Genomic DNA, 13,343 nt, shown 5'->3' on the forward strand with positions numbered 1-13,343 from the left:
ATAAGTAATGGCCGATGAACCTGCTCTCACTCGCTGGTCTTTTCAGGTACCCTCCTCCACCTTCGCTTTCTTCCCGTTTCTATTTAAGTCTACTCTTTTTTTTTTTTTACATAGCTATTTCAGATCAAATTAATTTCAAAGTTGCAAAAATTTGATCTTAAAAAAACTCATTTATTTTTTGTTTATTTAAATTACCAATGTGTGCTCTTAGGATTTTAAAAGATTTTATGACGATAAGTTTGGGAGAAAGAAGGTGGCTGCAGCAACAGCACAAACATCATCGGAGTCGCAGCAAAACGGTCAAACAGCAGCAGTAGCATCAAATGGGAATGGTCATGTCAAGAACCCATCTGATATGGCCGTTTATGAGCAGTATAAAAACCAAGTATGGCTTCTACTTTTCTCTGTCTTTGTTACTTCTTCTTCTTCGCTATTTTTGCAATGTGAAACATGAATTTGTTGTAATTTGATGTCAGGATGGGAGCTCAACATTACACTCCAACGGAGTTTTGCCTAATGGAATTAATGAAATACCGTAAGTGAAGTGTTATTTTGCATGCAAGATAACAGCTTTTTGCTCTGAGAATCCGCTGATTTTTGTTTTTCGTTTTCCAGTCAGAAGCCTTTGATTCCTGCTTTTGATTCTTCTGAAACACGCATTTTAGCAGAGAGTTTATGCAGGTAATTGGCAATCTGAACAGATTTTTGCACCCAATGGATTACCTGTTGAAACTGTTGCTTTGGATAGTTGTTCGATGTCATATTTGTATCGTCCAGGTTCCCGGGGATTTTACATATTGACTTAAATGCTCTGAATGTTTTGACGATGAATATTGATTTATTATGTACAGGGATATCATTCGCGGCAGTCCAAATGTGAAGTGGGAAAGCATTAAGGGGTTAGAGAATGCAAAACGTTTACTGAAAGAAGCTGTAGTCATGCCGATAAATTATCCCAAGTGGGTCATGCTAATATAAACTTGTTTACTTCATTATCTTAACGTTCACATTTATAAATCCCCTTCTTTTATGGTGAATTCGCATATTCCATTAAATGTAGGAAACAAATTTGAGAAGTTTCCTTCTTAAACGTGGAGCATATCTTGACAATTTTGTTGTAAAGGTTTTCTTTTTCCTCTCTGTTTTTGAAGAATGATATAGAAAAGCACCGAGGTCTGAGCTATTGCTAAAGTTACGTCATTCAAAGGCTGACTGGATTATTTAGTTATGAAAAGTTTTCTTTAACATGCTGTAAGATTATGATTTTGATGATCTTGAGAATTAAGGAATTTTGCTGGCCACCTTGAATCATGCTTATGATGCATCTGTTTTAATGTGTCTGCCTGTTGGCAGAGTTCCATCACAGAAATGTGTGTTTGTTAACATTACATCAATGTGCTTTACTGCTATGGTGCTCTTTGCACTCAGATATTGCTTCATTTAGGTCTATGAAGTTTTCTTTTCACGGTTAACCTGATCCCGCCTTTTACAGATACTTCACCGGTCTTCTGTTGCCATGGAAAGGCATTCTTCTTTTTGGCTCTCCAGGGACAGGGAAGGTTTGTGAACATTGTATTTGTTGTTACTAGTGTTATTTTATCTTTTATTTCCGTCATACAATTTTTTCCTATCCCTATAAAGAACTTGTGTCTTGAACATTTTTAGAGATGTGTATGTTTTCTTTATGTTTTTTTTTTATTATTTATTTTTGGTGTGTTGGTGGGTGTCGGGTTGAGATTTTTTTATATGAGGAAGTTAATCAGGTAACTATATTGAAACTTGGATTACTTTTGTAAGATTCTTTTCCCTGTATTCAAAGTTTAGTGTGGGATGTAAACTGTAATGATTTGGGTGCAGCAAAACAAGCCTTCCTTTTCTTCTTTTTTTGGTTGGAAAACTGTGAATGATTGGAAAGAGACTGTCCTTTTCTGTCATTCTCCTGAAAGTTGAGATATCATATTGGATAAAAGTTGGCATTTGGCATGTATGTAGTTGCACCTGTTATTTTCTATGATTGGTATCCTACTGTATTCAGAGCAATTATTTTTATGGCATCAAAAGAATCTAGGAAAGGAATTGGGGATCATTAATTACGTGAACTAAAGTATAATAGTCAATAGCATGCAGGTCTCTTGTTGACTAGAGGCAAAGTGCCCCATATGATAAGGCCAAGAGGTCATGCACGAGAAGCATGTTTTGGATTTCCATTGCATGTACTTTATATGACTGTGCTGCAATGGTGCTCCTCCCTCCCAACCACCATGCAGCCTCCTTATTAACTCATCTTGTTGTATGCTATCACATGTCTATGGAAATGTGTTTGTCAAAAGTTGTCTTTGGAATTGAAATGTTGTATTCTGCCCAATGGTATGTTTAAGAGTTTCTCTCAATGATTATTGGAGAAAAGTTCTAGATTAATAAAAAAAATGGTTTGCAATATCTCGCTGTTTCTTTAGCTTGCTTTCTTCTAGCGAAATTTTTATTGCTATGTAACTTTTGATAACTATGTTTCAGACAATGCTCGCAAATGCTGTTGCTTCAGAGTGCAAAACCACATTTTTCAATATCTCAGCATCTTCAGTGGTTAGCAAATGGCGGGGTATGTTTGGGAACTTTTCTAAGATCATTTTTAGAATATAAAACATATCAAGTACTTTGTATGGAGAAATAAAGCATGGCTGACTTTCTTTTGATGTGATTTGTGATGATATGGGTCTCTAAGCCTAAGAGGATAAATAATATCTATGTTTGAGTGGATGTTATTCTTGCCGTGTTATGCAATACCTGTTTTGTTGAGCAATGTTATTCTTGTCATGTTATGCAATACCTGTTTGGTTGAACAATCTGCTTACCTATTTGGGGTTTTCTGAGTGATGGAAGGATGATCTCTTCTATCATGAATGAATATTTATCGTGATAAATTGTTAGCTATGGGAAATTTTTGGGCTTCAGCATCTTAGGAAATTCAGGCTTATTGTTCAGCAGTTGCATGCCATCTCTATTTCCTAGCAGGTGTCAACTATACCTTAAACAACCATCACCATGTTTTGGATAAGTTATCCTTTGAAGACATTATATGCATTTATTAAAAAATAAGAGATAATCAATACTCCAAATGCTCAAATCATGACTGATTTGAAAGATACTCTTGTAAAGTTGACATCTGCTCTCAGTTTTCAAGAGAAAGGTAAGTTTCCATCTCAACCCAGCAAAATCCTAAAGGGCAGTACAATTCAAGTACAAGTAGTTCTGGAAACCAACATCTGAATCAAGTCAAATCAGTCACTCCTCTCTGTAGTGGTAAGGTTATTAAAAAACTCATTCTTGAACCTTGTGAGAAAGAAGATGAGTTAGTCTCCAAGGGTAAGGAAATGGTTGAACCTGATCATTGCAAGGAAGAGACTGATTACCCACCAACACTTCCATTTCTTCATTCCATGACCAAACAAAGGAAAGTTAATCACAATTCTGAAATCTTTGAAACTTTCAAACAGGTAAGGATCAATATACCTTTGTCAGATGTTATTAAATAGGTACCATTTTATGCTAAAATTTTGAAAGATCTGTGCATTGTAAAGAGAAAATTGAATGTGAAAAATAAAGTTTTCTTAGCCGAACAAGTAAGTGTCATTCTTCAGAACAATAATGCTTTGAAATATAAGGACCCTAGTTGTCCTACAATTTCTTGCTTTATTGGAGAACATAAAATTGACAGAGTTTTACTTGATCTTGGAGCTAGTGTGAATTTGCTTCCATATTCGGTTTTTTAAAGTCTCAATGTAGGTGAGTTAAAACCTACTTCTGTAACTCTTTTACTTGCTGATAGATCTGTAAAAATGCTAGAGGAATAGTTGAAGATGTGTTAATATAAGTTGATAAATTCATTTTTTCTATGGATTTTATTATCTTGGATATACAACCTGTTGAAGCATGCAATTCAATTCCTGTTATTTTAGGATGTCTATTTTTTGCAATTTCTAATGCATTAATTAATTGTAGAAATGGAGTGATGAAGTTATTTTTTGGAAACATGACATTGGAAATGAATGTTTTTAACATTTGCAAGCAATCTGAAGATAATAATGATTTACAGGAAGTAAATTTTATTAAAAAAATAATTTATGATCAATTTGAAAATTTTTCCAATGAAACTGAGTTTAATAAATCTGAAGATTTGCAAATGGTTTGTTTTCAGGAAGAATCAAAGGCAAATAGTTGGAGACCAAAAATTAAGGAATTGCTATCATGATCAATTAAGTCCATACCTTCAAGTATTCAACCACCAAAACCCGATTTAAAGTCATTGCCATATAATCTCAAATATTCATTTTTGGGAGAAAATGTAACTTTTCTCGTAATAACTTCTTTCAAACTTAATGTTCATCAAGAAGGTAAGTTATTACAAACTTTGAAAATGCACAAAAATGTATTAGGATGGACCATAGCTGACATAAAAGGAATTAGTCTTTTAATTTGCATACACAAGATTTATTTAGAGGAAAATGCTAAACCCTCTAGAGAAATACAACGAAGGCTTAATTCTAATATGCAAGAAGTAGTGAGGAATGAAGTCATTAAACGTCTAGATAATTGAATCATTTATCCTATTTCTGATAGCAAATGGGTAAGTCCTACCCAAGTTGTGCCTAAAAAGTCTTGGAGTTATTGTGATAACAAATGAGAAAAATGAGTTAATTCCAATGAGGACTATTATTGGTAGGCGCATGTGTATTGACTATAGGAAACTTAATTCAATAACTAGAAAAAATCATTTTTCTTTACCTTTTAATGGATCAAATTCTAGAAAGAGTTATAGGTCATGAATTTTATTGTTTTCTAGATATTTATTCGGGTTACAACCAAATTGAAATTGCATTTGAAGATCAAGAGAAAACTACTTTCATATGTCTATTTGGTACGTTTACATACCGAAGGATGTCTTTTGGATTATGTAATGCACTAGCCACGTTTCAAAGATGTATGCTTAGCATATTCAGTGATATGGTTGAACGTTTTCTTGAGATTTTTATGGATGATTTTTCTGTTTTTGGTGATTCATTTGATAATTGTTTAACTAATTTGGAAAAAGTTTGGAACAGGTGGGAAAAATGTTATTTTATGGTAACAAATGGCATTGTACTTGGTCACATTGTTTCATCAATAGGAATTGAGGTCGATAAATCTAAAATTGAGTTAATTGCCAACTTGCTAACACTAAATCTGTTAAAAATGTTAGATCATTCTTAGGACATGCTGGTTTTTATAGAAGGTTTATCAAAGATTTTAGTGTAATATCTAAGCCATTGTATAACCTTTTAACAAAGGATAATGTTTTTGAATGAATTGAACATTGTGAAGAAGCTTTTGTTAAATTTAAAAACTTGCTTACATCTGCTCCTGTTGTTCAACCTCTTGATTGGTTATTACCTTTCGAAATAATATGTGATGCTAATGATTATGTCGTAGGTGTTGTTTTATGACAAAGAAAAGATAAGAAATCTTATGTGATTTACTATGCAAGTAAAACTTTAAATAGTGCTAAAATAAATTACACTATCACTAAAAAGGAATTACTTGCAGTAGTATTATTATTAGCTCACCTGTTATTGTTTTTAGTGATCATGCAGCGTTGAAATATCTTCTTTTTAAAAAGGATTCTAAAGCTAGATTGGTGTGGTGAATTTTGTTACTTCAAGAATTCGATATCACAATTAACACGACGAAAAGATTAATGTCTTCTCCCAAGTGCAGGAGTGTCGAAGTAATAAATAACCCGGCAAGACCGGGGTCGAACCACAGGGAGGTTAATTGTACAAATTATAAATAACAATAATACAACAACAACAACAACAACAACAACAACAACAACAACAACAACAACAATAATAATAATAATAATAGTAATAGTAATAGTAATAGTAGTAGTAATAATAATAATAATAGTAAAGAAAGAGAAGAAGAAGATGATGATGAGAACTTGGAGATGGAAAATTAATGTAAGGATTAAACAATAATAATAACAAATGTCAAGGTTAGAGGTTCTACTAATGGTATATCAAACAAGTATAGTATAAACTCTTATTATTCAATTGGAAACCACACACAAAGGAGGTTCCAATCAGATTATATATTGTTAACATGATTACATTAGTCATCTTATTCAATTAATGCTAATACTTGTAAATCTCGTCAAACATTCATGATTATAACTTATGTTAACAACAAATCAAGTTCCTTTCATAGCTTAGGTGTCAGTTATACCATACATTATGGGCTATGAAAGTGCCAAGCATTTGTTGTACCAAGCGTTATACAACATAAATCAAGATTAGTCATTTAACAAGCAAAGTATTAAAGAGTGAACAAGATAACAAATATAAAACATGTTAGTATCAAACATTAAAGTCCATATTAAGTTTACATATACTTATTCTTACACCATTAGTGTAACCTTTTCACCTTGACATAACTAACTTAGCTAGACATAATGAAAGAAAGCAAAATAGATAAACAAAATAAGAACATAAAAGTTAACTAAGTAAATGAAAGGAAATGAAAGGCATAAACTTAATATTAATGAAAGCAAAGCATAAACATTACAAAAAATACAAAGAGAAAAAGCAAGAACATGATCTTGATCTGAACACCAAGATGCTTAAATGCATGGCAAATGCCTCCTTTTATAAGCCAAAATTGGGAACTATTGATTTGATGACTTATTGATGAGTGGGTGGCCAACTCTTGACTTGGTGACAATCTTTATCTTCTCTTGTCTGCCCAAAACGTCATTGATAACGTCAAAATTGGAATCACTTGCAAACATGAAAGTTGTAGGCAATTGTCTCAGATGTCTTGTGTAAAACATTCAGCTCATTTGGACTTCTAGAACTCTAGATATGGCTAAAATACGGAACAGTGCTCGGGCTGGAAGACAGATTCGGGCTTCTTTGTTGTTGCTACAATTTGGACTTGGAAATGGCCTTTTTAGATCTTGGGCTCCATATGAAAGTTGTAGGCCTATGTCTTACCTTTCTATCCATATAAATTGGGCCTAAATCTGAGATATATAGCTCTAGTTATGACCCAATTACCGAACAGTGTTCCAGTTTGGATTGCACCGACATCTCTTTTTTAAGTTTGGCCATCTCTTTATCCTTGCAATTTAAGTTCTTAAAGTCATCAATCAATCCTTTCATTTATGTGATAGGCCTGTATTTAAAATGAACATTTACCACAAATTAAAGGTATCTTATATTATTAAATATACTATTATAAAACATGCTTTAGTTAAGGAGTTATTGATACTTCAAGTGCAAAATGATGATATAAAACCATGATAAAAATGCACTTTTAAGTACTAATCACACCCCCCAACCAGCTTATTACTCGTCCCTAGTAATCAAAGCGTTAAAATAGAAAAACAATTTGCGAATTCCACAAAGCAAGGTATTCATCATTTAACTTCCATTAATCTATCCAGATAAACAAACTCTTATTAAATTTATATATCTGCTCAATACCTCTTAACAAGATATTCATAAACCTTTCTTTTGTGCTCAATGTATCAACACATAATTATGGGGCTTTTCTTGGAAGAAAACAAAATTTTTGTTCTAATGTTTAAGTTTAACTTCCTTGGGTTGGGATTATTATTTTTGTCTTCTTCTTTTTTTTTTCTCTTTTTTTAAATATATATACTTATAATTTAAAAACACCATGCATCTTTAACCCATGTAACAAGCGTTCAGCTAATGACTCCCAGACCAGTTGGTCTTAGGGCATTAGGTGTTAAGACACCCCTACGAGCTTAATAACTCGGGTCGCAGATACTGATATATAGATAGTGCAATGTTTGATTCCCTTAAGCTTTTCTCCTCAACCCATGTAATAAGCGTTGGGCTAATAGCTCCCAAGTCAGTTGACTTTAGGGTATTAGGTGTTAAAACACCCCTTCAGGCTTAATTGCTTAGGTTAGGGAGGCTATGAAACCAAACTTATCTACATTTTTATTATTATCTTTTTTTTTCTTTTTTTTTCTTTTTTTTAATTATATACAATCCCTTTCCCTTAGTTGTTACCTTTAACAAAAGAACATAAATAATGTAATAATCCAATGTGCAACCCACAATCATATGTTAAAGTGTGTGTGTGAAAATTAAGGTTTAAGAATACATGTTAAATGAGTATATGAGCAGAATTAAGTGATAATAATGCGAGAGTTTGTAAATTTGAAAATTTCAAGAAGTATTATAATAGACCTTGTTAAGAATGGTTACTAAGATGCGTCTCAAAAGTCACTTTAACAAAAGAGCTCCTTTACTCTGTCATCCTAGTAACAATAATTATGCACATGCTTTATGAAATGGAAAATAATTTTTTTTTATCAACTACTACCCTCTCCCCCTAACCAAAACGAGACATTGTCCTTAATGTTCGAAGGTAAAAAGATAAAGTATAGAAGATATCACCTGAAATAACGAACATTGACAAACCTGAAACACACTTAAATAAAAATAAGAAATAACAAAACACAATAATAAAAAAAAAACAACAAAAAATTACAAATGAAGACTCAAATCTAATCTAAGCTTTTTACGGCTTTCCTTAGATGACCAATTTATGCGATTCATGGATGGATCAATTACAGGAATGAAAGATTGTAGTTGGTCAATCAATTGTTCAGCAGTAGCAGCAGAGATTATGATTTGTCGTGCAGAAGATGTTAGAAATTCCTGTTCCACAGCATGATCAAGAAAAGACAACAAGACTGCCTCCCCCATACACTAAATGAATCTTTCTCTCAGCTAGCACTTGACCAAGATGATTGGCTGATTCTAAAAACTCCTTTTCTTTCCCAAGACTCGATCTATCGAAAACACAAATATTTCTTATATGATGACCTGAGGAACTTGCCATTTCTACACACTTCTGTATTTGTTGAATGTATGGGTTGAGTAGAAATGAAAGGAAGGAAGAGGGGATTTTATCAATGTGAAATTAAAAAGCTAATCAAACCACCTATATGTAGGCCAGCTGGAGTCTCACACATACACTTTCTCTCTCTTTATTTATTTTTTTTTAAAAAAAAACCATATGTATAGGTGGTTGGGATTATGGCTCACATCTTCCCTTGGTTTTACGTCCAAGAACGGCTTAAACGCCCTCTAAGGGTCGGGGATAGGCTTCCCATCTAGTTTTCTTAAAAACTAGCAAACAGGGTCTTTTTGTAAGAGTATCTTGAAAATCTGTTATGCTTTGAGCAAGTTGAGTGTTGATTGTCTCTTGCTTTTCAATGAATGCATACAAAGTTTCCTCAAAATTTCTTGTAGGAGGTGGAGCATAAGGAGGTACATATCCATGATAATTTTGGAAATTATGGTGTGCTTGACACTATAGTTGTGAAGTTTTTGCATTGTCACTCTTCCAACTGAAATTTTGGTGATTTCTCCAACTAGGGTTGTATGTTTGCAAATATGGGTTATGATTGGGCCTTTTGAAACTGTTTAAAGCATGGGCTTGTTCATGGAGACATTCCTTAAAAGAAAGCAAGGTTGGACAGTTACTAGTTGAGTGTTCATTTGTTTCACATATTTGACATACAATGTTTTCAATAGATTTTAATTGGCCACTCTTTTTTAATTTTAGTGCCTCAACTTTTCTAGCTAAAGATGCAAACTTGGCTTGAAGGTCATGATCTTACCTAAGGTTGTACATACCTCCACTAGATGTATGAGGTTGAGTTTTACTCGATGCCTCATAAGTACCCGCGGTGTCCCAATTTTGAGCATTTTTAGCTAACAAGTCTAAGTACTCCATTGCTTCATCAGGATCTTTATCTTCAAAAGTTCCATTTCACATCAATTCAACCATTTGCCTATCTCTAGGTGTTAACCCTTCATAAAAATGTGAAACCAATCTCCATGTTTCAAAACCATGATGAGCGCAAGTACTAAGCAAGTCTTGATACCTATCCCAACATTGGTAAAATTTTTCTCCTGGTTTTTGAGTGAAAGTGGTGATTTGTCTTTTGAAAGAGTTTGTTCTATGAGATGGGAAAAACTTCTTTAAAAAGTGTTGTTGCATTTCATCCCAAGCACGAATGGATCCTGGTCTCAAATTTTGTAGCCATGTTTTAGCTTTATCTTTTAATGAAAAAGGAAAAAGCTTTAATCTGATGGTATTCATGCTACAATTTAAATTATTATATGTGTTGCAGACCTCCTCAAATTCCCTTAAATGCAAGTATGGATTTTCCAATTCTAAACCATGAAAAGAAGGTAAAAGTTGAATAATACCTGGTTTAAAATTAAAATGAGATGCATCAGGAGCAAAAACTATGCATGATGGTGCACTTGTTCTTGTGGGATTCATGTGGTCTCTAAGTGTTCTAGCACGGTTATTCTCATTATTTTCATTATGAAGTGATTGATTATCTTCTTCAGCCATATTTTCTGAAAATGATGAGGATACCCTACAAAGTCTACCACTTGATGTACGTGACCACACTCTCATGCACGTGTAGGAATAAAATAAAAAGAAGAAGAAGAAAGCAAAAGAAGGAGGAAGAAAACAAAATAAAAAGAAACAAAGTTATATACAAGAAAAGTGAAAAGAGAAAATAAAATAAATATTATAATTTATACAAAACTTACCTCCCCGGCAACGGCGCCAAAAACTTGACACGACTAAAAGATTGATGTCTTCTCCCAAGTGCAGGAGTGTCGAAGTAATAAATAACCCGGCAAGACCGGGGTCGAACCACAGGGAGGTTAATTGTACAAATTATAAATAACAATAATACAACAACAATAACAATAACAACAACAACAATAATAATAGTAATAACAACAACAACAACAACAACAATAATAATAATAATAATAATAATAATAATAATAGTAATAGTAATAGTAATAAAGAAAAAGAAGAAGAAGAAGATGAGAACTTTGAGATGGAATATTAACGTAAAGATTTAACAACGATAACAATAAATGTCAAGGTTAGAGGATCCACTAATGGTATGTCAAACAAGTATAGTATAAACTCTTATTATTCAATTGGAAACCACACACAAAGGAGGTTCTAATCAAATCATAGATTGTTAACATGATTACATAAGTCATCTTATTCGATTAATGCTACTACTTGTAAATTTTGTCAAGCATTCGATTACAACACTGTTCCGGTTTGGATTGCACCGACATCTCTTTTCTAATTTTGGTAATCTCTCTGCCCTTGCAATTTAAGTTCTTAAAGTCATCAATCAATCCTTTCATTTATGTGATAGACCTGCAGTTAAAATGAACATTTACCACAAATTAAAGGTATCTTATATTATTAGATATATTATTATAAAACATGCTTTAGTTAAGGAGTTATTGATACTTCAAGTGCAAAATGATGATATAAAACCTTGATAAAAATGCACTTTTAAGTACTAATCATTGTTGTTGTTGTTGTTGTTGTATTATTGTTATTTATAATTTATACAATTAACTTCCTTGTGGTTCGACCCTGGTCTTGCCGGGTTATTTATTACGTCGATCATTAGTAATTAAAAGTGCATTTTTATCATGGTTTTATATCATCATTTTGCACTTGAAGTATCAAGAACTCCTTAACTTAAATATGTTTTATAATAATGTATCTAATAATATAAGATACCTATAATTTATGGTAAATGTCTATTTTTAATGCAGGCCTATCACATAAATGAAAGGATTGATTGATGACTTGAAGAACTTAAATTGCAAGGATAAAGAGATGGCCAAACTTAGAAAAGAGATGTCGGTGCAATCCAAACCGGAACACTGTTCGGTAAATGGGTCATATCTGGAGCTATATATCTCAGATTTAGGTCCAATTTATATGGATAGAAAGGTAAGACATAGGCCTACAACTTTCATATGGAGCCCAAGATCTAAAAAGGCCATTATCAAGTCCAAATTGTAGCAACAACAAAGAAGCCCGAATCTGTCTTCCAGCCCGAGCACTGTTCGGTATTTTGGCCATATCTGGAGTTCTAGAAGTCCAAATGAGCTGAAATTTTTACACAAGAAAGCTGAGACAATTGCCTACAACTTTCATGTTTGCAACTGGCTCCAGTTTTGACGTTATCAATGACGTTTTGGGCAGACAAGAGAAGATAAGGATTGTCACCAAGTCAAAAGTTGGTCACCCACTTATCAATTAGTCATCAAATCAATAGTTCCCATTTTTGGCCTATAAAAGGAGGCATTTGCCATGCATTTAGGCATCTTGATTTCCAGATCAAGATCATGCTCTTCCTTTCTCTCTTTGTATTTTTTATGCTTTGTTTTCATTAATATTAAGTTTATGCCTTTCATTTCCTTTCCTTTACTTAGTTAACTTTTATGTTCTTATTTTGTTTATCTATTTTGCTTTCTTTCATTATGTCTAGCTAAGTTAATTATGTCAAGGTGAAAAGGTTACACTAATGGTGTAAGAATAAGTATAATGTAAACTTAATATGGACTTTAATGTTTGATACTAACATGTTTTATATTTGCTATCTTGTTCACTCTTTAATACTTTGCTTGTTAAATGCACTTTTACAAATCTATCAGTAAGAAACAGAGTTACAGAAGTTGGTTTTAACTCACCTAGATTCAGACTATAAAAAATTGAATATGAAAGTAAATTCACACTAGCTCCAAGATCAAGTAAGGCTCTTTCAATTTTATGTTCTCTAATAAAGTAGGAAATTATAGGATAACTAGGGTCTTTATATTTCAAAGCATTATTGTTCTGAAAAATGACACTTACTTGTTCGGCTAAAAAGGGTTTTTTTTCACATTTAATTTTCTCTTCACAATGCACAAATCTTTAAAAATTTAGCATAAGAAGGAACCTATTTAATAGCATCCAACAAAGGTATATTGATCCTTACCTATTTGAAAGTTTCAAATATTTCAAAGTTGTGATTGACTTTTCTTTGTTTGGTTATGACATGAGGAAATGGAAGTGCTGGAGGGGAATCAATCTTTTCTTTGTAATTTTTAAATTCAACCCCTTCCTTACCCTTAAAGATTGACTTATCATCTTTCTTACAAGGTTCAAGAGTAGGTTTTTCAATAACCTTACCATTGCAAAGAGTGATGACTTATTTGACTCGATCCATGTGATGATTTGTGGAACTACTTGCATTTACATTGTATTGCCACTTGGGATTTTGCTATGGTTGAGATGGAAATTTACCTTTCTCTTAAAAATTGAGAGTAGATGTGAATTTTGCAAGAGCATCTTTTAGATCTGTCATGGTTTAAGCATTTTGAGTGTTGATTGTCTCTTGCTTTTCAATGAATGCAAGCAATGTTTCCTCA

At 32.8% G+C, this 13,343-nt stretch overlaps 1 protein-coding gene across 2 annotated transcripts; it reads left to right on the top strand.

The window, feature by feature from the left end:
• Positions 1 to 6: 6 nt before the first annotated feature.
• Positions 7 to 2,655, top strand: LOC105119028 (katanin p60 ATPase-containing subunit A-like 2). 2 transcript variants are annotated; one of them, XM_011017124.1, is made up of 7 exons: positions 7 to 46; positions 212 to 385; positions 477 to 535; positions 616 to 681; positions 852 to 959; positions 1,493 to 1,559; positions 2,515 to 2,655. In XM_011017124.1, exons 1-7 carry the CDS (start codon positions 8 to 10, stop codon positions 2,638 to 2,640), a joined length of 639 nt encoding a protein of 212 aa, XP_011015426.1. In that variant the 5' UTR covers position 7; the 3' UTR covers positions 2,641 to 2,655. The 2 variants fall into 2 exon arrangements, with proteins under 2 accessions (XP_011015426.1, XP_011015427.1); XM_011017125.1 differs by having other exon boundaries at positions 239 to 385.
• Positions 2,656 to 13,343: the final 10,688 nt, after the last annotated feature.

The sequence above is a fragment of the Populus euphratica genome, unplaced genomic scaffold (genome assembly GCF_000495115.2).
Source record: "Populus euphratica unplaced genomic scaffold, PopEup_1.0 scaffold2441.1, whole genome shotgun sequence".
In the NCBI taxonomy this organism is placed as follows: domain Eukaryota; kingdom Viridiplantae; phylum Streptophyta; class Magnoliopsida; order Malpighiales; family Salicaceae; genus Populus; species Populus euphratica.

Bases quoted from the DNA above. Each gene is read 5' to 3' on its own strand.
- LOC105119028 (XM_011017124.1), top strand. From the start codon at position 8: ATGGCCGATGAACCTGCTCTCACTCGCTGGTCTTTTCAG. The intron at 47-211 runs GTACCCTCCTCC...GTGTGCTCTTAG, and splicing joins TCACTCGCTGGTCTTTTCAG to GATTTTAAAAGATTTTATGA. The intron at 682-851 runs GTAATTGGCAAT...TATTATGTACAG, and splicing joins TTAGCAGAGAGTTTATGCAG to GGATATCATTCGCGGCAGTC.